This window comes from Oncorhynchus gorbuscha, linkage group LG11, assembly GCF_021184085.1.
Source record: "Oncorhynchus gorbuscha isolate QuinsamMale2020 ecotype Even-year linkage group LG11, OgorEven_v1.0, whole genome shotgun sequence".
NCBI lineage: Eukaryota > Metazoa > Chordata > Actinopteri > Salmoniformes > Salmonidae > Oncorhynchus > Oncorhynchus gorbuscha.
Window position 1 is genome coordinate 25,429,246 of NC_060183.1, and position 24,288 is coordinate 25,453,533.

The 24,288-nt window shown below is 43.6% G+C and overlaps 1 protein-coding gene across 1 annotated transcript in view; it reads left to right on the forward strand.

The window, feature by feature from the left end:
* LOC124048383 (myosin phosphatase Rho-interacting protein-like) overlaps positions 1–24,288 on the forward strand; it is a 73,528-nt gene that overhangs the window by 7,234 nt on the left and 42,006 nt on the right. The window contains exons 2-3 of the mRNA XM_046369110.1: positions 1,169–1,246; positions 4,395–4,460. Coding sequence (XP_046225066.1) covers positions 1,169–1,246; positions 4,395–4,460 — 144 coding nt within the window. The remainder of the gene's footprint in view (positions 1–1,168; positions 1,247–4,394; positions 4,461–24,288) is intronic.

Sequence of the window (24,288 nt, forward strand, 5' to 3'; positions counted from 1 at the left end):
ATGATGGTTATTGGTCAGCCAAGTGATTCCGGTCACCATAATAACCTTTCGAATAGCAAACATTTTTTTTTTCATTTTTTAGATACACATTTTCTCCCCTCTGCTCCTTACTGCATGTGCTGCTGCAGGGAATGGGGGTGTTGGCTAAGCAACCGAAGACTATCATTTGCTACAACGTCTTGCTTGTTTCAGCAAGGAGCAGCAGTTTTGTGACAGAGTCCATGTTGCAGCAGAATCATGGGATGCCACCTTCCCAACAAGTCAGTTTTTAAAAATGTCTGCTCTGCCAGAGCTGCCCCGGTCAACTGTAAGTGGTGTTATTGTGAAAATATCTAGGAGCAACATGGCTCAGCCGCGAAGTGGTAACGGGACCGCTGAGTGCTGAAGCGCGTAGCACTTAAAAATAGTCTGCCCTCGGGTTGCCGCACTCCCCACCGAGTTCTAAACTGCCTTTGATAGCAATGTCAGCACAAGAACTGTTCATCGGGAGCTTCATGAAATGGGCTTCCATGGCCGAGCATAGAATGGAGTGGTGTAAAGCTCGCCGCCTTTGGACTCTGGAGCAGTGGAAACGCGTTCTCTGGCGTGATGAATCACGCTTCACCGTCTGGCAGTCCGATGAACGAATCTGGGTTTACGGATGCCAGGGGAACACTACCTGCCACAATAGTGCCAACTGTAAAGTTTGGTGGAGGAATAATGGTCTTGCTGTTTTTCATGGTTCATGCTAGGCCCCTTAGTTCCAGTGAATTAGTTCCAGTGAATGGCCCTTTTCCTATTTCAGCATAACAAAAAACAGCATGATCAATGACATGTCACACGAAACTTTTGGAGGATTTGGCGTCTGCTAAATGACTTAAATGTAAATGTAAATGTAATGGCAGCAAGGAGGGCACCAACTCCATATTAATGCCTATGATTTTGGAATGAGATGTTTGACGAGCAGGTGTCCACATACTCTTGGTCATGTTGTGTATATTGGTAATAAACGGCTATAACGCAAGGCTATTTCAATGTTATGCGGTCTGACATTACTCTTACTGGAGATTACGCAAGAGTCCCTAGATAAGAGCATCTGCTTGGTGAGTCTTATTAAATCATTATTTCGCCAATTAATTATTTTGTTAACACTTTCTTTAATCCATACATTTTTTTTCTTCCCCATTAGGCAAAACCTATATATGGAGGATGGTTGCTCCTGGCTCCAGAAGGAACCAATTTTGGCAATCCCTTGCACAGATCTCGGGTAAGTTAGTTAACCTCTGGTTGGTTTTGACAAATATATTCTAACCCAGTTGTAAACTTGTTGTCAAGTGCATTCAATTGAGATGTGAAAATGTATTGTAGAAATCCTTCTAGATTCACTCAATCATTTGGTACGGTTCTGCAGAAGAAGAAAGGGGACACTTTATCAAAGCAACAGGCCTACAGCAATTGATTTTTTATATCACCTCTAAAGTTCTGAGTTCACAGCAAGCTATTCTTGCGACGTCGGTCTCTGTAGTCTTGTCTCTGTTCTGCCACGAACAAACAGAAATGAATCAAACTGGAGTTGCGGTTTGCAGAAAGTTAACAATTGTTAGCATAGCAGATGGAAAAATAACTGCAATAGTCTTGAATCAGGATGTTTTGACTCGCCTGCGAGTCTTGTATGAGCTTGATCAAGTTACCTCTTTAAGGCTACGCTCGACTGAGGTTTGGAGCCAGAGTGTGACCGTTTAGTCACAATTTGCAACCCTTTTGACTTGGCTGTGCGAGTAAGAACACAGTGAGTGGGCGGCCGGTGGGTGGCATGGTGCGCCTTCTAAAAAAAGGGGCTAATGAGCATAATATTGACTCCATCTCTCTGCTGCCGGTGCCCTGGGGTAGTTTGTAACACTTACTTTCCGTGTTCGCTCCGATATGATGTTGGAGCGTCCTAAAAGAGGAAGATTGAGGGGGAGTGGGAAAAGTCCCGGTTCTCACAGCCCCTGATGGCTTCCATATGGAGGGGGAGCATCTCTGGAGCCATCAGCCTCAGCCCTGTCAACAGTTCCCACCTCGTGATAACATTCACAGGCACTTTTTATTTTCTTCAGGAGTGTAAACAAACACACATGCTGAATTGGGGGGTTTAAATGGTTGGCCCATATGAAAGGTTGACGATGGATGTAAGGATCCCTGTTAGATTTGAAGTTGGCAGAGGACTCAACTGTAGGTATGGTCGGTCCCGTATTGGGTAGGGATGGGGGGTCGCTATTACAGTGCCGTTTTCTCTATTTTTACATATTATGGACACTGAATGTCGTCAGCTCTCCAACCAAAACATAATATTGCAACTTAAAAAAAAATTGTATTTAATAAACAAAGTTATGTACCTGTGTGGAAAAAGTAATTGCCACCACACACTCAACTGGTCGTGCCACCTTTCTAACTGCAATGACTGCATCCAAACACTTCCTGTAGTTGTTGATCAGTCTCGCATCCCCGTGGAGGAATTTTGGCCCGCTCATCCATGCAGAACTGGTTTAACTCGGTGACATTTGTGGGTTTTCGACTATGAACTGATCGTTTCAGGACCTGCCACAACATCTCAATCGGGTTTAGGTCTGCACTTTGACTAGGCCATTCCAGAACTTTAAAATGTGTTGTTTTTGAGCCATTCTGATGTAGCGTTGTTTGTGATTTTTGGATCGCTGTCTTGTTTGCATGACCCAGCTGCACTTCCACTCACGGATGGATGTGCCTGACATTCTCTGATACAGAGCAGAATTCATGGTTCCTTCAATGTTGGCAAGTCATCCAGGTCCTGAGGCAGCAAAGCATCCCCAAACCACCACACTACCGCCACCGTGCGGTTCTTACTGTGGAATGCGGTGTTTGGTTTTCACCAGTCCTGTTGTCCAAAAAGTTCCACTTTTGACTAGTCTGTTCATAGAACATTCTTCCAAGAGGCTTCACAATCTTCCAGGTGTTTTTTGGGGGGAAGGGGAGGGCTTGAGTCGACCTTTTGGGGCGACATGGGTCCCGTTATGTCCGGCGAAAGCCAAACACTGCATTCAGTGGTCCCCCTCTGAGCCTTCTATAATGGCCTCTGAATTAGTATGATGTTCCTGTAAGTCAGGCTTCGCTGAGGCCGCCTATCGGCAGCCCTATTCGGGGGGCCCCCGATGCCCCGTAGCTCACAAAGCACTTCCCCGTCTTTTATTGATGGATCTCGGCAGAAAACCAAGGCCAGAAACTTAAACACCCGGACAAAACTGGGCATTAAGAAAGGAGGGGTTGGTGATAGAGGGCTAGTGTAGAGGGTATTAAAGTGTGGAAAACACAGCCTACCATTTATCATATTCACTAAAAAGAGAGTCACTGAGCGCTGGTTTCGCCCTCAGGTTTCTTTGCATACGTTCTAATACCTGGAACTCCACTAGTGCCTTCAAGGGGAAAACGAGGGAATGAGATGGAACAGATTGGGTTTAAGGGATGATTGAGTTTTTTTTGTCTTGTGATGATCCAATCTTCTCCTCAAACAAACATGGACTAACCTGTTTGTAGAATTTACACTTGGAGGACACTTTGGTGTTGGAGGGTTTAGCTACAGTACATAGAGTATGCTGGATGTTTCTGTTTTGGCTGTGGTATGTTTTCATCAGATGCTAGCGGAGGTTCCTGTTAACGCCAGGAATGTATCCTGGTGAACGGTGATCGCTCAGCGATCATATCTAGGTGGTTTGCTTAAGTCAACCTCTCCTCTGTTACAGAGTTGGAGGCATTCTCTCTCTCTCTCGGTCTCTCTTGGTCTCGGTCTCTCTCTCTCTGTATTTAAGTGACACACATGTCCAGTATGTAGTACAACAGTCTGTAATTTTCAAATGTTGCCAAGCCAACACAGTAGATACCGAATGGTAAACTTTACCCGTGTGTGTGTGTGTGTGCGCGTGGCGCGTATCTGCATGTTGGGGTAATAGTGTTGGCTCAGTCCTGGCTTTGGGATCAAGGACACACTGACTCACTAAATAATCTGTAGCCATGTCCCCGAAAAAAAGAGCTATGAAACCGCAAGGCATGCTGAGGACTTTTCGGTGTTGTTGGGCTTGGGGATTCTTCACAGTGATCCCTGCTTTATAATGTAGCCACTATAGGTTCATAGATTCATAGTCTAACTCCCTACACATACAGTATGTGTTCTGTGGTCATTGAAAATCCAACCGTGCCTGTATACCACCACTTTCAGAAGCTGCGTTGCGCTTAGCATTTGAGCTACATTGCTTTTACCCAAATCCACAGTTTAAGTCTTATAGCATACATATTATGTAGAGTAAGTTGCCCTATCAGATGTCACTATAACTAGCATCTCTCACTCTCACTCTCTCTCTCTCTCTCTCTCTCTCTCTCTCTCTCTCTCTCTCTCTCTCCAGAAATGGCAGAGGAGGTTCTTCATCCTATACGAACATGGATTACTCCGCTACGCCCTGGACGAGATGGTGAGTCAACTTCCCCGTTAAGCACTAAATTATGTTTTATGATGTCCGTAGTTTATTAGCGAGTTCCTTCTCCATGAAGGCCGTTTTTTATTTTTTTACACAACCGGAGACGTTTACGCCCAGTTTAGACATGAAAACAGTCTAAATATTGTGCGTGTGTTGTCAGTCAAGTTGGACACATGCCTTTTTTCATGTTTTCCGGCATGTGTAAGCCGGAGTGTTGCGATTCTGACACTCCTGAGGCGTACCTGTGTGCCTGAGGTGGGCCCGGTGCCACAGGGCTGGGTTGTCAACACTCCGAGCACACCGTCCCTCTGGGGCAAGCATAGCATCACGCTAACATGCTAATTCGTAGAGGACTAGCTCAGTGAGCATGAAAGGAATGCGGGGACACCAGGTGTCACAGATAAGTCTGGTACACAGGTGTGCTTTGTTTTAAGGTGCAAACAAACCTGTGCAACTGACATTGGCAACTTCCCACCTGAGGCATAAGAACGGCCATTTTTAATCAACTTTGACGCCTTTCTGTTTATCAGTGTCACTGTTGGATACTCTGTATCCTACTACCAACACATGATGTTCTGACAACTTGTGACAACGTTACATGTTGTTAAGAAGGTTGGTCGTGATGACATTACCACGTGACAGCGTTGTGACGAAGTTGCCACAAAGTTGTAATTGTTTCTCTAAAGTAAATTAAGTTGAGGTACACATATTCAACACTGCCCTCTTAGTGCCAGCAGTTTAGCAATTCATATGAGGAGTGGAGAGAGTGGGCAGGCAGTGTATTGATTGGCCCGTATTCCTCTTATCCAACTGCTTGGAAAGAGAGGCCCTTTAAAAAAGAAAAAAAACATTGAACGGGAGGTGAAAACCGCATCGGGAGGAAAGAGCACTTTGCTCATTGCTGTTGACTCATTCTCTCTGCGGTGTTCGTTGGTGAGCGATGCTGAGTGTCCTTATGTAAGCGAGGCAGTGGGAAGAGGCCTTTTCTGGTGTGTGTGTGTGCGTGCACATTGGCTGTGAAGCTATTGGTATGTGGGTGGAATACGCATCTCTCAACTCGATGGGGTCATCACAAAAGAACTGTTGATCTGTGGAGACCTGTTACGTACATACTAATGCACGCATGTATCAGTGTGTAGGAAAGGAACAGGACATGTCACATTGATCATCCTCTCACCAGGTGAAGCATACCTGAGAGTCAGTGAAATGAAATATTCCTGAGGTGTGAGTCCAAAGGAGCGTACGTACGACGGTCTTAAAGACAGCGATTTGGATTCGAGCGAGGGGACAAATAAAGAATACGTACGGAGGAGAGGGGGAGGAGGAAAGTGAAAGGAAAAAGAGTGTCTCCCACTCGCCCTCCCTTTCCCTTCTACCTCGGTTAGTGTCACTTCATCTTTTCATCTGCCGTCTGAAAGGAGGATCAAAATGGGTCAGCAACGGAGGTGGAGAGCTGGAGTGCTCTAAATATAGATCTGTGAAGTGTAGAACAAGCGATGATGAATGTTTGAATAATTGTTGGGCCATTTTTAATAAGCGGCTGCAAATTAAGCTAAATAGCTCCTGTATCTGGCACCAGAAGCTAGGCCTTTGGTGAAACCGAGTGCGAGTTGCTCAAATATCCTATATTATACTCTCTTGTTGGATTGTAAAGCTTTATTTAACTAGGCAAGTCAGTTAACTTCTTATGGCTGCCATCCCGTTAACGGGATAATTGTCATCAACAACCGCTGAATTACATTAAAATAATATTACAAAAAATATTTATATTTATGAGTGCAAGTGCAATATAGCAAAACGCAGCTTAGTCTTTTGTTAATCCACCTTTCGTATCAGATTTTGAAAATATGCTTTACAGCGAAAGCAATCCAAGCGTTTGTAAGTTTAATGATCGCTCGAAAATCAGAAAAGGAATCAAATTAATCGTTTACCTTTGATCTTCTGAAGTTTTCACTCACGAGACTCCCAGTTACACAATAAATGTTCCTTTTGTTCCATAAATATGATTTTTGTATCCAAAATACCTCCGTTTGTTTGGCGTGTTATGTTCAGAAATCCACAGGAAAAAGCGGTCACGACAACGCAAACAAATTCCACAGAAACATGTCAAATGTTTTTTATAATCAATCCTCAGGTTATTTTTAAAATATATAATCGATAAGATATCAACCGCAACTGTCTTTTTCAGTCGGAGAGGGAAAGGCAATGGCAGCCCAAACTCTGTTACGCATACAAAACGCTGCTGGCACCCGGCCATACAATGACGCGATGATATCTTTCTCGCTCATTTTTTCAAAATAAAAGCCTGAAACTATGTCTAAAGACTGACACCTTGAGGAAGCGATGGAAAAAGGAATCTGGTTGATATCCCTTTAAATGGTGTATAGGCAGTCTATGGAACATGGAGTTTTCAAAATAGAAGCCACTTCCTGGTTTTATTTTCCTCAGGGTTTCGCCTGCAATATCAGTTCTGTTATACTCAGACAATATTTTGACAGTTTTGGAAACTTTAGTGTTCTCTATCCAATATTACTAATACTATGCATATATTAGCAACAGAGACTGAGGAGCAGGCCGTTTAGTTTGGGCAACTTATTCATCCAAGCTACTCAATACTGCCCCCCCAGCCATAAGAAGTTAAGAATACATTCTTATTTACAATGACTGCCTCCCGGGGAACAGTGGGTTGTTCAGGGGCAGAACGACATATTATTTTTAACCTTGTCTGCTCGGGGATTCGATCAGCAACCTTTCGGTTACGGGCCCAACGCTCTAACCACTAGGCTACCTAGCAGTGCTTCTGATCTTGGGGTGTGTGTACCTTCAGGGGTGCTTGGCTTATCCACAGGGTATTTTGGAAGACTCATAAGAACATAGGCCTACTGGTAAAATGCACGACCGGGTATGTCCGTGGTACTCCAGGCAGAGCATAATGTGATTTTGAGGGTACAGGAACCAAAAAAGGTTGAGAACCACTGGCCTAAAGCACATTACGTATGTGGGAGAGGTGAGTTGTGTACCGTCCCTAAGAATTATTGCAGTGTGTGTGTGTGTGTGTGTGTGTGTGTGTGTGTGTGTGTGTGTGTGTGTGTGTGTCCCTCCCTGATGGAGAGTGCTGTATCCCCAGGACATAATGAGAGGGCAGGGATGGATGAAGGCCTCGTGGGGCTGCTGAGACCACACTCCTCCTCTTCTCTTCCTCTCCATATCAAATATACCCTTCGTCACCCAGCCTCCTAACACTCAACAACATACATGCACGACGTTAGAAAAACAAGCAGCACTGCGCACGACTACACAACACTAGGCATACACGTCTAACCACAACACAAGGCTATGGGCAATAATATCATACAGCATAAAGGCACTCCAAACATAGGACAATGACATGTACAGTAACGCACTTTAACACAAGGAAATACACACACGCACACACACTCCTTTAGACTTTTGAGAAATGGGAACGACAAAAAGCATGACGTCTCCTCGAAACCATGAAACCCAGGGCCTGTAGCCACATCAGAGGCCCACCAGAGAGCACAGGGTTGGGTTTAGGAGATGAGAAGGTTGCCCCTGTGTGTGTGTATTTTTCCCGGGGCCTTTAGTTTTTATGGCTCTGGTGTCCTGCATGGCTCTAAATAGGCCCAGATGGGCTGTGGTCCCAACCCGCAGGATGTGGCATCGCCCTGGGGGGGGGGGGAGATCACACGTTCCCACTGGGCGTTTTTGGGGTCACCCTCCACTCCTCCAGGGGTGAACAGTGAACACCCAGTGAGACTCCACCACCATTTTAGACCAGGAGGGCAAGAGTGGCTTTGAAGAGAGGTTATCAGAGGGAGACTGTGTGTATGTGGAAGGAGAGTGGGAAGATATACCAAAGAGAGAGAGAGTGTGTGTGTGTGTGGGAGGGGATAGCAGAGAGAGAAAGTGTGGGTGGGTGGATGGAGAATAGGAAGAGTTACTTTCCAGTAGATGGGAAAAAATAGATGGAGGGAGAGGGAATGAGCGGAACGTGTCTGCCTATATCAAACATGTGCATCCGTCCTAGTGTATGGTACAATGGGCTTTGAGCTTTAGTGCTGGGTTTGTCGTAGCATAGACCCCAAAACAAGTAACATTTTCTAAGTACATTTCCAAAAGGAATCTGTAAACTTGGAGCTTTATGTTAAAGATTTCATTCATCCGTGTCACTGGTTTTGAAAGATATGAATTCAATTGACATATGAATGAAAGCACCAATCGTGGAACATGCGATATTGACAAGTTTCTCAAGGGCTGTCTGAAGTTGTCGCGTTGCAACGCCTTTCTGTTTCTTTGTTCAACAGCGCGTTAAATGGATGTTTGACCATGGCATGGGTGAATTGTAGGCTACCAGAGGTGACTTTTTTTTGTTATCTTTTGTTAAAAGAACTAGCTGTTTTTGCAATCCTAAAGCGGCTCAAGAATGTGGTGTGCGTGTGTGTGAGCGCTTGTGTAGGACAAAGAGTGCTTGACTGCAGAGTGTGTGTCAGGAACAAGTGTTGCTGGGTCAGAAGTGTTTCAAGGCCTCAGACAGGAGTCACGGTCACCTGCAGGAGTCAAGAGTTGAGTAAGCAGTTCTAGAGGAACATAATGTCATTGCTGAACTTATTTCCACAAATATGGCTTTCACTTTTGCATGGAACATGTTGTGATGTGTATTATGCTTAGACTGCGTGAGAGAAGCGTGTATCACAGACGCACGCTCCACAATCCCTTATCACACCTCGGACAAAGCAGGCGTGGAGATTTTTTGTCTCAGCGGGAGACTCTTGACAACATCACCAGCACACCGCTCGACAACCACTCTCTAATGACCCTCCTGCGACGCTCGACACCCACCCTCTAATGACCCTCCTGCGACGCGGTCTAAAATGGGCCCGGCCACACCTCCCATTGACCACTTCGTTGGCTTGGTTCAAACGCACAGCTCAACACCTACACTCCAACAGCCACTGTGTGACGTGGCTTAAAATAGGTTTGGGGTTCATGTTAGTATTCATGCTAAAGAAAGTCGCACACTCCATCTATAAACTCCCAGCAATTTATTGGGTATACTACTAATTTACCAACGTTTCGGCCTCACTGTGCCTTCCTCAGGGTGCGGAGGAAGGCACAGGGTGCGGAGGAAGGCACAGGGTGCGGAGGAAGGCACAGGGTGCGGAGGAAGGCACAGGGTGCGGAGGAAGGCACAGGGTGCGGAGGAAGGCACAGGGTGCGGAGGAAGGCACAGGGTGCGGAGGAAGGCACAGGGTGCGGAGGAAGGCACAGTGATGCCGAAACATTGGTAAAAACACCCATTAAATTGCTGGGAGTTTATATATGGAGTGTGCGACATTCTTTATTTTTAGAGTTTATTCGCCGTTAGTCAGCACCTCCACACAAACACATTTGTCTGGTTGTGCGCCAGCTCATGTTTTGAATCTAGTATTCATGCTCAACACACCCACTAACTTGTTGGCATGAGGTGGAGAATCCGACTCGGGTGGGATATCGTTTTGTCTCGCTGCTGCTGTTTTTTTTTCTTTTTCTCCAGACGCTGTAGAATTATATCTATGAATGTTATCATATTAGGTTACTTGTTTCCTGACTGTGTTTCAGCTTTTGTATCCTGTTAGGGTAGACCAGATTCTGTTGCTGTATCGAAAACCATGAATTAGAGCTAGGGTTGATTTTATGTTGATTTTTGCAATCGTTGTTTCTGCTTTGGTAGTGCCTTTTTAAGTTAATATTACATGCTGTCTATTGGGCATGTTGTTAGATTGGCGTGTTAGCCTAAGTAACTTTGATCAGTGATTGGATCACCGTCGTTCCCTTGTTCTCACTGGTTCTATCACGGCAGCTCTTTTAAAAGCGTTGCCTTTAGCATCCCGAGGCTAGTAGTCTGCTCTAATTCTTCTAGTGTGAATTATGTAAAAGTGGTTGTCGAAGGATAAGGGATTGTGGGGTTGGTCAGAGCCGAAGCAGATCTGATTCTACACGAAGGCCATAGAGGCACCACTAAATGCTGTTCAGTCTCACTTGGACAAACCGAACTGTACTTACTTTTTAATTGCGGGCGTTTGGCCTCTTCTTTCCCTCTTTTTACAGCTTGTTTGCTTGAACGCACCGCTACAGGTTTTGTGTAAGACCCCAGTCTGAGTTTGCCTTGGCCAAAGATTTGTCTGCTTGCCACACGTGAGATGAGATTGTGACACACTGGAACGTGCAAGGCCCCCCCCCCCCCCCCCAACCCCAACATTAAACTGCAAGCTATTTTTAACTGGCTCCAAAAAGCCTTTTGTCTTTTGCCTGGTCATGTGGATACAGGGGACAGGGAGTGCTGCAGTGTTGTTGCCTCCAGGCGATCTGTGGCGGGACATAACTGGAAGCCCCCCTCAATTAGAGCTGCTCGCTCCCAGAAGGCTTTCGAAACACTGCAGCCAGCCATGGGAAAAGAGGGGGGAGGCGGAGTAGGTAGGGAGGGGGACTGGGTTTATAGGAGAGAGCGCGGGATGGAGTGAAAGAGGTGGTGATGGTGTAGGAATGGGAGTAGATTTGAGAGGGATTTGGGTAGTTAGGGATGTTGGAAAGAGAGAATTCACAGGGATCGAAGGAGGGGTGGGTGGGTGTGTGGAAGAGAAAGGAGGGATTTAGAAATAGACTGGAGGGAAAGCGACCGATAAAGAGGAGTTGGGAAGTGGATTACAAGTCAGACCGTCTATAAGACTGTGTAAGTCTAAACCCAAGTGGTGTTCTCTGCTAGTTTGTTTACAGACCGCATCAAGGCTTGTTTTGGACTGGGAAGATTGGGTGCGTGAGAGTGCTTTTTAACCCCTGCCCTTCCTTCCCCTGGCTCCAGTAGGAACTGATCTTCTGGAATGTAAACAGCCGCGGCTTACAGTGGGGTCACTGTTCCCGACGTACAAAGCCGCAAAACCATGGGAATACCCATTCACTGGGCTTCTAATCGCCTAGGTCCATACAGTTTGCTCCCGAACAACCACACAGCCCTGCCACAGATCCCAAGGCAGAAAGCTATTGTCTCATACAATGGCAAATTATGTTTTGTAAACATGCCATATTTTTCGTTTGAATGCTCCCTTGCGTTTAAGCTCCGCCATTAGTGGAAAGCCAAATCAGTGACATAATATGCAAAAATAAAACCAGAACGAAGTTTGCCATCTGTTTTCTTGTGATAAAGGTTTGTGTGTTTTGAACATTATCCAGAAGTTATTTTGATAACTTACAAAGTGAGTTATTCAAGGCCTACTCAGCAAACCAATGCGCTAAGGAGGCCTATTGTGCCCTGTCTGCCATGTTTGCAGATAGAAACTGGGAAATGGGTGGGTAAAGAGACCAAGGTTGAGCAGCCTTGAAGAGAGTCATAACGTATTCTGCTAGTTCTAGTGCCCGTTACAGTATAGTCCTATATACTGACACACACACACACACACACACACACACACACACACACACACACACACACACACACACACACACACACACACACACACACACACACACACACACACACACACACACACACACACACACACACACACACACACACACACACACACGGACCTACTTCCTGTGGGTGCTTTCACACTATTTGTCACTCCACTACCCTCTTCCTGTCTCTCTCTTTTTCCATCTGTTTAAACCTCTGCTCTCCAGTCTTTCTGGCCTGGCTTTAGTCAACAGACATCCCGGATATGACACAGATAAAGATCTAATCTGTCCCAGTGGTTCACTGTTTGGATACTTTCATCACTTTAGTCAAAGCAGCTCGGTCCAGCCGTGCTTTCTAGACTTACTGCACTGTAGGCCTACTGTCCGTCGGCTAGGCTAACACTGGCTGTCTGCTAAATAACAATGCTAAGGTTCTTGCCGCCAGTCTTTTAGCCCCTAATGGAGAAATTACTGTTCACCCTATATCTCAATGACCCCAGCAAAGGTTTAGAGTAGCTTCTAATGTGACATTGTTATGCTAACGCCATGCAAATATGCTGAAGGTTGCTATGCTAATGCTGTGGCTCATACAGAGACTATTTCTACCAGACACTTTGAAGAGAGTAGTTACTAAAAGAAATTGACACCCTACCTCCTAAAAAAACAAGGACTTCCCCAATTACAATGTCTATACAACATTCCCAGTGGCCAAACTCAAATCCACACACAGTCCTCACAGTTTACAGATTTGCCCAACATAGTTACATGGAACCCAAACTGGCTGCGTGCATAAATATATTTTGTTCCACTACACCAAACGCGATCACGACATGCAGGTTAAAATTTCAAAACAAACTCCGAACCAATTATATTAATTTGGGGACGGGTCGAAAAGCATTAAACATTTCTGTCAATTTAGCTAGTTAGCTTGCACTTGCTAGCTAATTTGTCCTGGGATATAAACATTGAGTTGTGCATTTCAGGTAAAATAACAAGGTCCTCTACTCCAACAATTAATCCACACATAAAACGGTCAACCGAATCGTTTCTAGTCATCTCTTCTCCTTCCAGGCTTTTTCATCTTTGAACTTATATGGTGATTAGATGCCAAACTTTCATAGTATTACCATGACGACCGGCAAAACAGTTTCTCTTTCAATCACCCACGTGGGTATAACCAATGAGGAGATGGCACGTGGGTACCTGCTTCTATAAACCAATGAGAAGATGGGAGAGGCAGGACTTGCAGCACGATCTGCGTCAGAAATAGGAATGACTTCTATTTTAGCCATTGGTAACGCGTGAGCAGTGTGGGTGCAATAATTGAATAACATGGATTTCTACATTTATTTTGTGGTCAGCCTGTTACCCATCCTCAGCGTTAGTCACTCCCTCCTCCAAACAAACTGTGTGTGGGGCCTAAACTGTTGATGTGTGTGATCTCTTCCTTCTACTTCATGTGAGAGAACCTATGGAGGCAATGTTGTAGATGTCTTGTTAAGTGGTTCATTGTTTTCACGTGATTGTATTCTCTTGCAACATTCCTCAGTCTTTACGTCCAATTAGGAAAGCTGTCAGGCACTGGACAGAATCGCTCAAGGTTGGGGCAGTACATCTCTCAGCACCTCTGGTGTTTTTGTATGAGTTGTAGTAAGATGGCGCTGCAGTGGATAGCAGCCGTTTTACATGCTCCTGACCAATTTGACTTTTTTTACGCTGATCTTTGTTCATAATGTCTCTGCCATAATTTCCTATGAATTAATACAGCTTCTGGACATCAGAAGAGCTACGTTTTCCCCCCCTTCCCCACAGTGACAATACGTACATATCATAACGAGAAGCCATGGATTACATGCAACATCCGCACTGAGCTAAAGGCCTGCTTCTTTCAAGGAGCGGGACATTAATCCGGACGCTCATAAGAAATCCTGCTACGACATCCGACGAGCCATCAAACAGGCATAGCGTTGTCGTGTCTTTACTATCATTAACTGAAGACTGATAGTTTTTATCAAAGATTCTCTGTAATTAGTTACTATGCGATCAACTGATTAATCACATAACTAATTAACTAGGAAGTCAGGGCACCAAGGAAACATTCAGATTACAAAGTTATAATTTCCTTAAATAACTTTTCAGATATTTTATCTGATCAACTAGTCTTCGAATTAATGTATTATTTACTTTACCTCATGTTAGTCTCATTCCAAACATCGTAAATGGTTGGTTATCTGCACGAACCCAGTCTTCACTATGAGTCATCCATACATCAATTGTCTTAAATCATTTATTATTAAGTAATTCACAGAAATGCATAAACAAACAAACAAACCAGGCAAATGTAATGATAGAATGTGCCCTAGTGGGCTAAACCGGCATGGCGGCTTGTTAGACAAAAGGGGAAGTGGGGGTCGACTAAGTCACTACAGAGTGATAATTTATAACAATTGAAATGCTAATCCTTTACACATTAACACTCACTCATTCGAGAACAATTGCAATCAATATATATATTTACGCTCAGTGTGTCGTCTTGATTGCTGGTGAAAAGTTTTTCTTTCGTAGAATTGTCCGTCTCTATCCCTCTCTCTGTCTTTGTTAGAGGGGATAGTTCAAAGTGATATTCGTTATAGAATGGGTGTTTCGGCGGTTGTCGTTCTTCGCGTTCAATGATACCGAATTCCTAGCACCAGACTAGTAATTAGTATCAAAGACTTGTTCTCATTCTGTCGGTATCGATAGTCTAAGAGTTTAACCACGTGGTATGGTTAAAAGATTCGGCAATGGTCTACAACCTTTGTTCCCCTCCTAATTCAGCAATGGTCTGCAACCTTTAGCCATCTCGTAATTGAGGTAAGCTCGGTCTGCTGATCGAAAACCCGAAAGAGTTATTGGGAATGGCAGAAAAGGCTGTCCAGGATGTCTGACCCTAACTGGGCTCAGGGGCGGTCCTCTGATTTAGTTCAACTCAAAAGGGAATTGTATTTTTCTTCATTAAACAGTCAAAAATCATATTATACAAACAGTTATCATACTCACTCATTCATCTTATACAACAATGAGATGTAAACCTCATATCTGAGGCTATTATATAAACAGCGTTATGGTAATGTGGCCACACCATGTCTCCCATGAGCTTTCCCAAGTTGTGACAAATGGACCAGTTCGTAGCTGGATTCTTAACCGATCTTTTATACTTTCTCCGGAACATGAAATTTGTTCGTACCTCAAGTTCTGTGAGGTGGAAGGATTTCCTTTGTCCTCTATGAAAGTTTACTCTCTCTCTACTATGTGTCCATGAGGAGATCCTCTCAGGAATTTACGACCTCTGACCACAGCAGCCTAGTTGAAGGAGGCAATGGGGAGGCAGGGAGAGGGGGATGGGGTTGCTATACCCAAAGAGGCCAACGTCTTGACAGCGTCAATACAGAACTAAAATGGAATCCTACTAAACTGGCTCTGACAATCATTGAATGTGTCAGGTCTTGCAAACTATCACGGATTACAAAGGGAACACCAGCCACGAGCTGCCCACTTACATAAGCCAACCAGATGATTTAAATGCTTGTTTTGAGGCAAGCAACACTGGGATAAGAGCGTCTGCTAAATTACTTAAATGTAAATGTAAACCATGCATAAGAGCACCAGCTGTTCCATACCTTTCACTCTGTAGCCAATGTAGGACCTTTTTAAACAGGTTAACAGACTGATCACCAGGACTAGGGCTGTTGCAGTGACCATATCACTGCCACACCAGCAGTCATGAGTCATGACTGCAGTAAAATTCTAAGTGACCGTTGAGTCACGGTAATCTCCTTTTATGCACTCTGGACAGGCATTAGTAGTACCCAACTCACCAATGATCATCAGGTCGCTAATAGCATGGTTCTCAGGGCCCTATTGTCCCTCTAACCACAGACATCAATGCAAATTAAATCGAAAATCACAAACACTTATCAAAATAGCATGTGCTTTTAAAACTCATTTCACTCTGAACAATTTGAATAAAATAAATTCAACAGGTTGAATGGAAAACATGATCATTGTGGATGCTTCAAAACCTGAACTAAAATGATTGTGCAGCTATACAATACATAACATACTGCATATTACACAAGGCAGAAAAACATGTTAAAAAAATGTAAACAAAAAAGACTGATTTTAAGATATCTTTGGCACATAATTGGTCTAGCCTAAATGAACAAATTCATATTTAGCCTAAAATTATGGTGGATTTGGATGTGAATAGCCTTGTAATGGGATATGTTTTTTATATTTTCATAATTAATAGGCGGACTCATTACCTTCTTTTTTATAAAGAATATCTCACCAGTACAAGTTTCCATCCCATTCCCTCCCCTCTCTCCTTCAGTCCGGTCTCCAGCGTGCATTGAGAGGGGCTGTCAACAGTTTAATGAAATTTGTTTTGTTGTGAAAACATGTTACTATCGACGTTCCTGAACAGATTTCACTTGCTTTCCCAAATGAAGCACTGGGTAGCTGCAGGAACAGGGTTGGAGAGCCTAGGGCTGTGGTGGTCACAAAATGTAGTCAGCCGATGATTGTCAAGCAAATAACTGTCAGGCTCATGGTAATTCACCGTTAATTAACATAAACACATTTAGCATCTCCTGGCTTCCACACACAGCCTTCAAGACATTTTAAAAAGTTGAATAAATCCATGTAATATAGCCTACAACATCACAATAAATCCATTATTTTCGACAGGTCTAAAGAAGCATGATATGAAGAAAATGACTATGCCAAATGGCTGTAGGCTACACTAGTTAATTTAGCAGACAAGATTAGCTTATTCTGTGGCATTATTTTATAGAATAAAAGAATACAATTGAACAAAAAGCTGAATAAAATATAATTATTTTCTCAACGATTTGAGGGAGTGCGCACATGCAACTATTCTGTGAGAGGTTAACAAAGAAATAGGTACTCCTATATGCTTAATTTAGATTTATTAAGATAACTTTAGTTCTGTAAACTTTGGGCTATATGTTTTGATTTTTAATACATTGTAAGGCTGCGTGAGACTAATGATTATTAACTGTGTGCTTCCTTATCCAATTCCGAGGTGCATATTGAAGATAATGGAAGAACTGCCCACATTTACTTTTCGTCAGCCAACAAGTTGAGTAGGCCTAACGAACAGCAAGCGCACTAGCCTACATCAATCTACTATTCCCCCATAGGACAAAAGTCGACCTATTCTGTGCAAGAAATAAATATTCCGAACAGTTGTGGGATGCGATGGATACCAAATGTAATACACGTGCTAGCATCCAAACCTTTTTATGCAATGTGGCTGATGCAACAGATCAGAATGTTTAACTTAAAATGTTGATAGCTTAATAGTTTATTTCTTCCCATTATAGGCGCAGTAATGCGCACACGGCAGTAGGCTATAAGCGCGAATGTTCCGTTAGCGGAAAACACTATTATCAATAGTGACCGGAAATGTGATTATGCATATAAGGCTTTTATTATAAAGGTGCATTTTTGTGGTTAAAATGATCTTCCCCAAACTTTAACTTAACGCACTGCGTATATATATGCCAGTTAGGCTCTACACCCCTTGTAAAGTGGATTAATGTGCTTTAATTTTAAGATGTTATTTGGCCACTTTAGTTGTGATACAAACCGTATTAAAACATATAGGCCTATGGGCTAGGCTAAATGAGGTGTGCGACTATGATTTTAGAAAACATAGCAAAAAAAGGCCTATCACTCGTGAATGAGGACCAGCATTCTGGTCCTCATTCACGAGTGATAGGCTAATATTGTCACCCATCAGACTATTCTTGATTTAATCTAGTCTTTCCATATAATATATATGTGTGACATTTTGTTATGATTTAGAATCGACTATTGTCATGCACCTGTATCACCTGGGGCAGCAGGAACAAATACAGTACGTGCCATCTATGCACTTTAAATAGCGAATGGAGGACACTCCCCCCCCCCCATGGTTTATTTTCATGCCAGCCAGGTAGGCTATACTTCTGTTGTAAATATAAGCAATGTGCTTAATATTAGGAACGTTGAGAAATAAATATAGTAGGCCTAGCCTATAGAAAGCTGATGGGATCCTCTTCTTTTTATTAGCAGCCATCACTCTATTTTCTCCCGCAATTACATAGCCTATAGAGATGTTGCTCAACATGAGATCATGGGCCCTCATGAAGTGTTTGATTTAGATTTTCAATACGTTTGCATTGATGTCAGAGTGATTAGAGGAACAATAGAGTGCTGAATACCAGGCAGTTAGCAAGTTTGGTAGGCTACTAATGACCAGCAGCAGCATCAGAACTTGGAGAAGCCTAATTACCGTGACTAAAGCGGTCATGTGGAATTTGACTTCCTTCATGACTCGTGACCGCCTGTAATAGTCACCGCAACAGCCCTGGGAGAGCCCATGGTAGACTTTGGGCGGAATATCACCTGTCTGTCGCGCAGCGAAATTACCGAACTGGCCACCTGACATGAGTGAAAAACTACCGGTGGGAAAGTGGCCTCCATTCGCTATTCTAGTGTATACGGATGACATGTCATTTTTAGTCTTACCCCTGTTCATGCCCATTTCATAACGGGCCATTCTAAATTGAAACTAATTTGACATATTAGTAAAGTCAAGATTAAATTGACAATAGTCTGATGGTTGTTGTAACATTACAGCCTTACTCTAAAATGGATGAAATAAAATGTTTTCCTCATCAATATCCCATAACGACAAAGTGAAAACAGGTTGTTAGAAATGTTTGCAAATTTATTAAAACTAAAAAACGGATACCTTATTTACATACAGTGAGCACCATCATTTATTGGACAGTGACCATTTTTATTTTTATTTTGGTTCTGTACTCTAGCACTGAGTTTGACAATGAGGGTGAAGTGCAGACTGTCAGCTTTAATTTGAGGGTATTTTCATACATATTGGATGAACCGTTTAGAAATGACAGCACCTTTTTGTACATGGTCCCCCCATTTTAAGGTACTACAAGTATTTGTTGAATTGGCTTCACAGATGTGTGTCGTTAGGCAGGTGTATTCATTTGTGTCGTTAGTGAATGCAGCAGAGCTGTTAATGAATAGTATTGATTCTAGACTTTGCTATTGCCTTTAGAGGTTGTTGTTGGGTGTGACAACATGAGGAAGACCGCAGTGTCCATGCAAATGAAGCTGGCCGTCATAAGGCTCAAATTAAAATCAATCAATCAGGAACATTGCAGAAACCATGGGCCCAAGTCAACAGTTTGGTTCATCATTAACAAGAAAAAAAAAACTAGTGAACTCCATGTCAAAAGACCCGGTAGACTGAGGAAGACCACTGTAGTGGATGGCTGGAGAATACTTTCTATGATGAAGAAAACCCCCCTGGCAACAGCCCAACAGATCAAAAACACTCTCCTGGATGCAGGTGTAGATGTGTCAGTCTACCATACGTAGACAACTACACCAGTAGCACTACAGTGGGTACACTACAAGATGCAAACCATTTGATAAGCCTGAAGAACAGAAAGGCCAGATTACAGTTTGCTAAAAAGCACCCAAAAGAGCCCCAAGAGTTCTGGAAAAAAGTATTGTGGACAGGTGAGACAAAGGTTAACATGTACCAGAGTGATGGAAAGAGGAAAGTGTGGAGAGGGAAAAAAGACATGCCCATGATCCAAAGCATACCACCTCATCCGTGAAACATGGTGGAGGGGGTGTTATGGCTTGGGCCTGTATGGCTGCCAGTGGAACAGGCTCACTTGTCTTCATTGATGATGTGACTGCAGACAAAAGTAGAACAATACATTCTGAAGTCTACAGAAATATTTGATCTGCTCAGATTAAACCAAATGCCTCAACTCATTGGACGGCGCTTCATCATGCAACAAGACAATGACCCTTAACATACTTCTAGAGCAACGAAGGGGTTTTTGATGGCCAAAAAGTGGAAAATCCTTGACTGGCTGAGTCGATCATCGGATTTGAATCCAATTGAACATGGATTTTACATGCTGAAGAGGAGACTGAAGGCAATAAGTCCCCGAAACGAGCAGGAACTGAAGATGGCTGCAATTCAATTGATTGAACATGATTTGGAAAGGCACACACCTGTCTATATATAGGGTCCCACAGTTGACAGTGCATGTCATAGCAAAAACCAAGCCATGAGGTCGAAGCTCCGAGACGGTATTGTGTCGAGGCACAGATCTGGGGTAGTGTACCAAAATATTTCTGCAGCATTGGTCCCCAAGAACACAGTGGCCTCCATCCATTCTTAAATGGAAGAAGTTTAGAACCACCAAGACTCTTCCTAGAGCTGGCAGCCCAACCAGACTGTGCAATCTGGGGAGAAGGTCACCTCCCTGACCTAAGCCCAAGAACCCGATGGTCACCAATCAGCTCCACCAATCAGGCCTTTATGGTAGAGTGGCCAGACGGAAGCCACTTCTCAGTGAAAGGCACATGACAGCCTGCTTGGAGTTTGCCAAAAGTAAAAAGGACTCTGACCATGAGAAACAAGATACTCTGGTCTGATGAAACCAAGATTGAACTCTTTGGCCTGAATGCCAAGCGTCACGTTTGGAGGAAACCAGGCACCACTCATCCCCTGGCCAACACCATCCCTACGGTGAAGCATGGTGGTGGCAGCATCATGCTGTGGGGATGTTTTTCAGTGGCAGGGACTGGGAGACCAGTCAGGATCAAGGGAAAGATGAACCGAGTGAACTACAGAGAGATCCTTGATGAAAATCTGCTCAGGACCTCGGATTAGGGCGAAGGTTCACCTTCCAACAGGAGAATGAACCTAAGCACACAGCCAAGACAATGCAGGAGTGGCTTCGGGACAAGTGTCTGAACGTCCTTGAGTGGCCCAGACTTGAACCCAATAGAACATCTCTTGAGAGACCTGAAAATAGCTGTGCAGTGACGCTCCCCAATCAATCTGACAGAGCTTGAGAGGGTCTGCAGAGAAGAATGTGAGAAACTCTCCAAATACAGGTGTGCCAACCTTGTAGCATCATACCCCAGCAGAATCTAGTCTGTTATCGCTGCCAAAAGTGCTTCAACACAGTACTAAGTAAAGGGTCTGCATACTTTTTAATTTAAAAAATACAGAATTTGCACATCTGAACCTGTTTTTGCTTTGCCATTTTGGGGTGTTGTGTGTAGATTGATGAGAACAAAAACAATTGAATCCATTTTAGAATAATGCTGTAACCTAACAAAATGTGGAAAAAGGGAAGGGGTCTGAATACTTTCCGAATGCACTGCATGTACATATCTACCCCAATTTCCTCATACTGCTGCATCGACTCTGTACTGATACCCCGTGTATATAGCCAAGTTAAAGTTACTCATTGTGTATTTATTCCTCGTGTTATTTTCAATTTGTCTCTCTGCATTGTTGGGAAGGGACCCTAAAGTAAGCATTTCCCTGTTAGTCTACAGCTGTTGTTTACGAAGCATGTGACAAATGACATTTCATTTGATGAGTGCCATCCTGGTCATAACACCACAACAGAGGAACAAATCCTTTATACAGCACTTTTTTTCTCCACCCTCTTCCTTTCTCTCACTCTTTCTTTTAACGATTTCCAACCATTCATGGTGCAGAGAAAGCCTGTCTCTGGGAGGCTTTGGCTAGATGAGTGGATACTCTCTCTCACGTATACTCTCTCACTTATTTTTTTACTTTCCCATTACATGCTCTCTCTCTCTCTCTCTCTCTCTCTCTCTCTGTCCCCTACCCTCCCTCGCTCACTGACTTTCACTCTTTGTCTGTCTGTCTGTGTCGGTCTGTCTGTCATTCACTCCCTCTCCTCTGTGCCAATGAATCATTTGAGTTTGAGATGGGAGCCAACAGCATTGTTTAACTTCTTTCTCCCCTGAACCCCCTCGTCCGACCCCTATAAAGACAAAAATGGTCTGACTGACTGCTCGCTCAGTTTGCTCCAAACACTAGACCAGGACACCGACAAAAGGTTTCATTTGAAGCCTCAGGGCGAAGAGTTTAGCCAACTCTGAGACAAGCGTCTAATAAAGCGAAAGACTGAGGGAGGGGCTAGCTGGAATGAGAGGGGACGGGACATTTTCCCCTCAGGACTTGTGTGGCGGCGTTCATGAGTGACACACACACACACACGATACTGTATCTCAGTCCCGAGTCTGTTTGTCTAGAGGTCATAGCCCAGCACTGCCAGTGGCCTGCTGTGAATGACTGCTTCCAGCGCTGCCTCTATTTGGCCACAAACTGCTTCAAAACTTAAGTCGCCATACGAGGAAGCTACTTTCCAACATGTATGTTGATTTAGCTACAAGGCAGTAGCACGTTCATGCATACAGAAATGGCATGCATGGCAACCTGGTGATTGAGGGTTCTACCATCTTTTTTGACGGGATGGTTGTATTCTTTTGTATTTTATGATTCTGAATATAATCGTGATGGGGAAAAATCTATACACTTCCATATTGTAATCTTATTTTGGACAATTTTATATTGTTACTTTGACTCCAACTATTGATTTGTTAAAAAATCTTTTAAAAAACCATTTTGTTGTTGCTAGATAGCCTTAGCAAATGCTAGTCAGCTCAGCCGTACCTGCGCCAGAACACTGGCATGATTCATCCTTCAGCTTGTTTTCAATCTTCTTTTTAAAAAGTAAGCCAATATGTTTTCAACACTTTTTTTTATAACCATGACTGATCAATACTCATGATCTCTCATCTTTCTGTGCGCAATATGTTTTGACGCTCGCAGTATCGAATCTTGGTACCTATAGAATGATGAGAATCGCAATAAATATTGTATCAGCGCGTAAGTATCGTGATATGGTTCCTGGCAATTCCCAGCCCTACTGAATAATACAAATTCAAAATATGTTTTATGAGTAGTGCATGACCCTCGATGGCAACAAATTAATTCTAAGTGGTTTTAAGGGGATGATTTATTTTATATTCAACCGAACATAACAGAGAGGGAAGTATTCCAATTTGTAGAACTTTTCATTTTCTTTAGCACTGTATCAGCATGTCTTTATAGACAATATTGTAGACTGGTATTGACGACATATAAGCCCAGCCGTACTACCCATGGTATTTTACGGGTTTTACGGGTCCGAGAGTGACGGGTGCAGGTGTGTTGTCTGACCTCTTGACCTCTCACCTTGGCTTTAACGGGCTGCTCACCCGGTCAGCTGTTAAGGTCAAGTCACTGCAGAGCCCAGGGTGGAATCTGAAGGCTTTGAAATGAGTTTGGTTTGACCAGGACAGGTCATATAGATATTAATAAGACTGCTGGAGTACAGTAGTTTGAATTGGCTGATAACCTTCAGTAGGCATAGGCCTATATTTTATCCTACGTTGGAATTGATAGCCTAGATAACGATGTTACTTTTGACATCGATTGAGTCATTTTTTAAAGACCAAGTTCCCCTACCACAGCTTTCAAACATTCAACTCATTTTTATAGTTGTTGTTTATATTCTTTCACCCCATTTTTATGCATAGTGCCAAGTAGTAAAAAGCCACACGACCCCATACGCCAGTTCCTTGGCCAACCCGACAGTCTCATTGTTGTTGGGTGAGCCACTCGCTCTTTAATAACCCACTCCAGCTTCCTTAGGACCTAGCCCAGCATTCCCACTGCCGATGGCCATGGCTTGGCACCTCTCCAGGGCACAACCTAATCAGCTTACCGCTACCTCCCGCCCTCCCTGTGCTCCGCTCCCTCTCCACTCCCTCCTCTGTTATTTTGTTTTTCAAACTCCCTCATTACCCCCCTGCCCAAAACGGCTCACTCTATCCCAAGGGTAGTGCACTGGGAACAGCAGGCTGATGGCTAGGCACTGCAGAACACTATTACAACAGGCTAACAGCTAGGCACAGACTTGAAAAAAAGAACTGTTAAAGCAGGCTAATGGCTAACTGCAACGTACAGGACTGCGTAAAATGAAGGCTAACAGAGCACTGTTACAGCACTGTTGAGGAATGTTTCACCCTAGTACCAGGGTGTCAAACAGAGACCATAGAGTTCCTAGAAGAGCACATGTGGGTGAATGAGTTCACTAGCCTGACTTGTCTTAATTACTTTATCACCTCGGGTGGTTATTTGAGTCAATATTTGGACATGTGCCCTGAGATTTCCACTAAAGACTCATTATTTGAGGCCTGACTGCACTTGTTATGTTCTGTTATTGCTTGACTGGGTGTAAAATGGTAGACGTGAGCTAGCAGGGGAAGTATGACGATTGGGATGTTGTACAAACATGAAACTCGTGTGGTAGCAGTGTGTCCTCTGTTTTAAGCAGTGGAAATGAAAGCATGGAAATCAACGTATGGCCCTCTTTACATAATAATAATAATAATG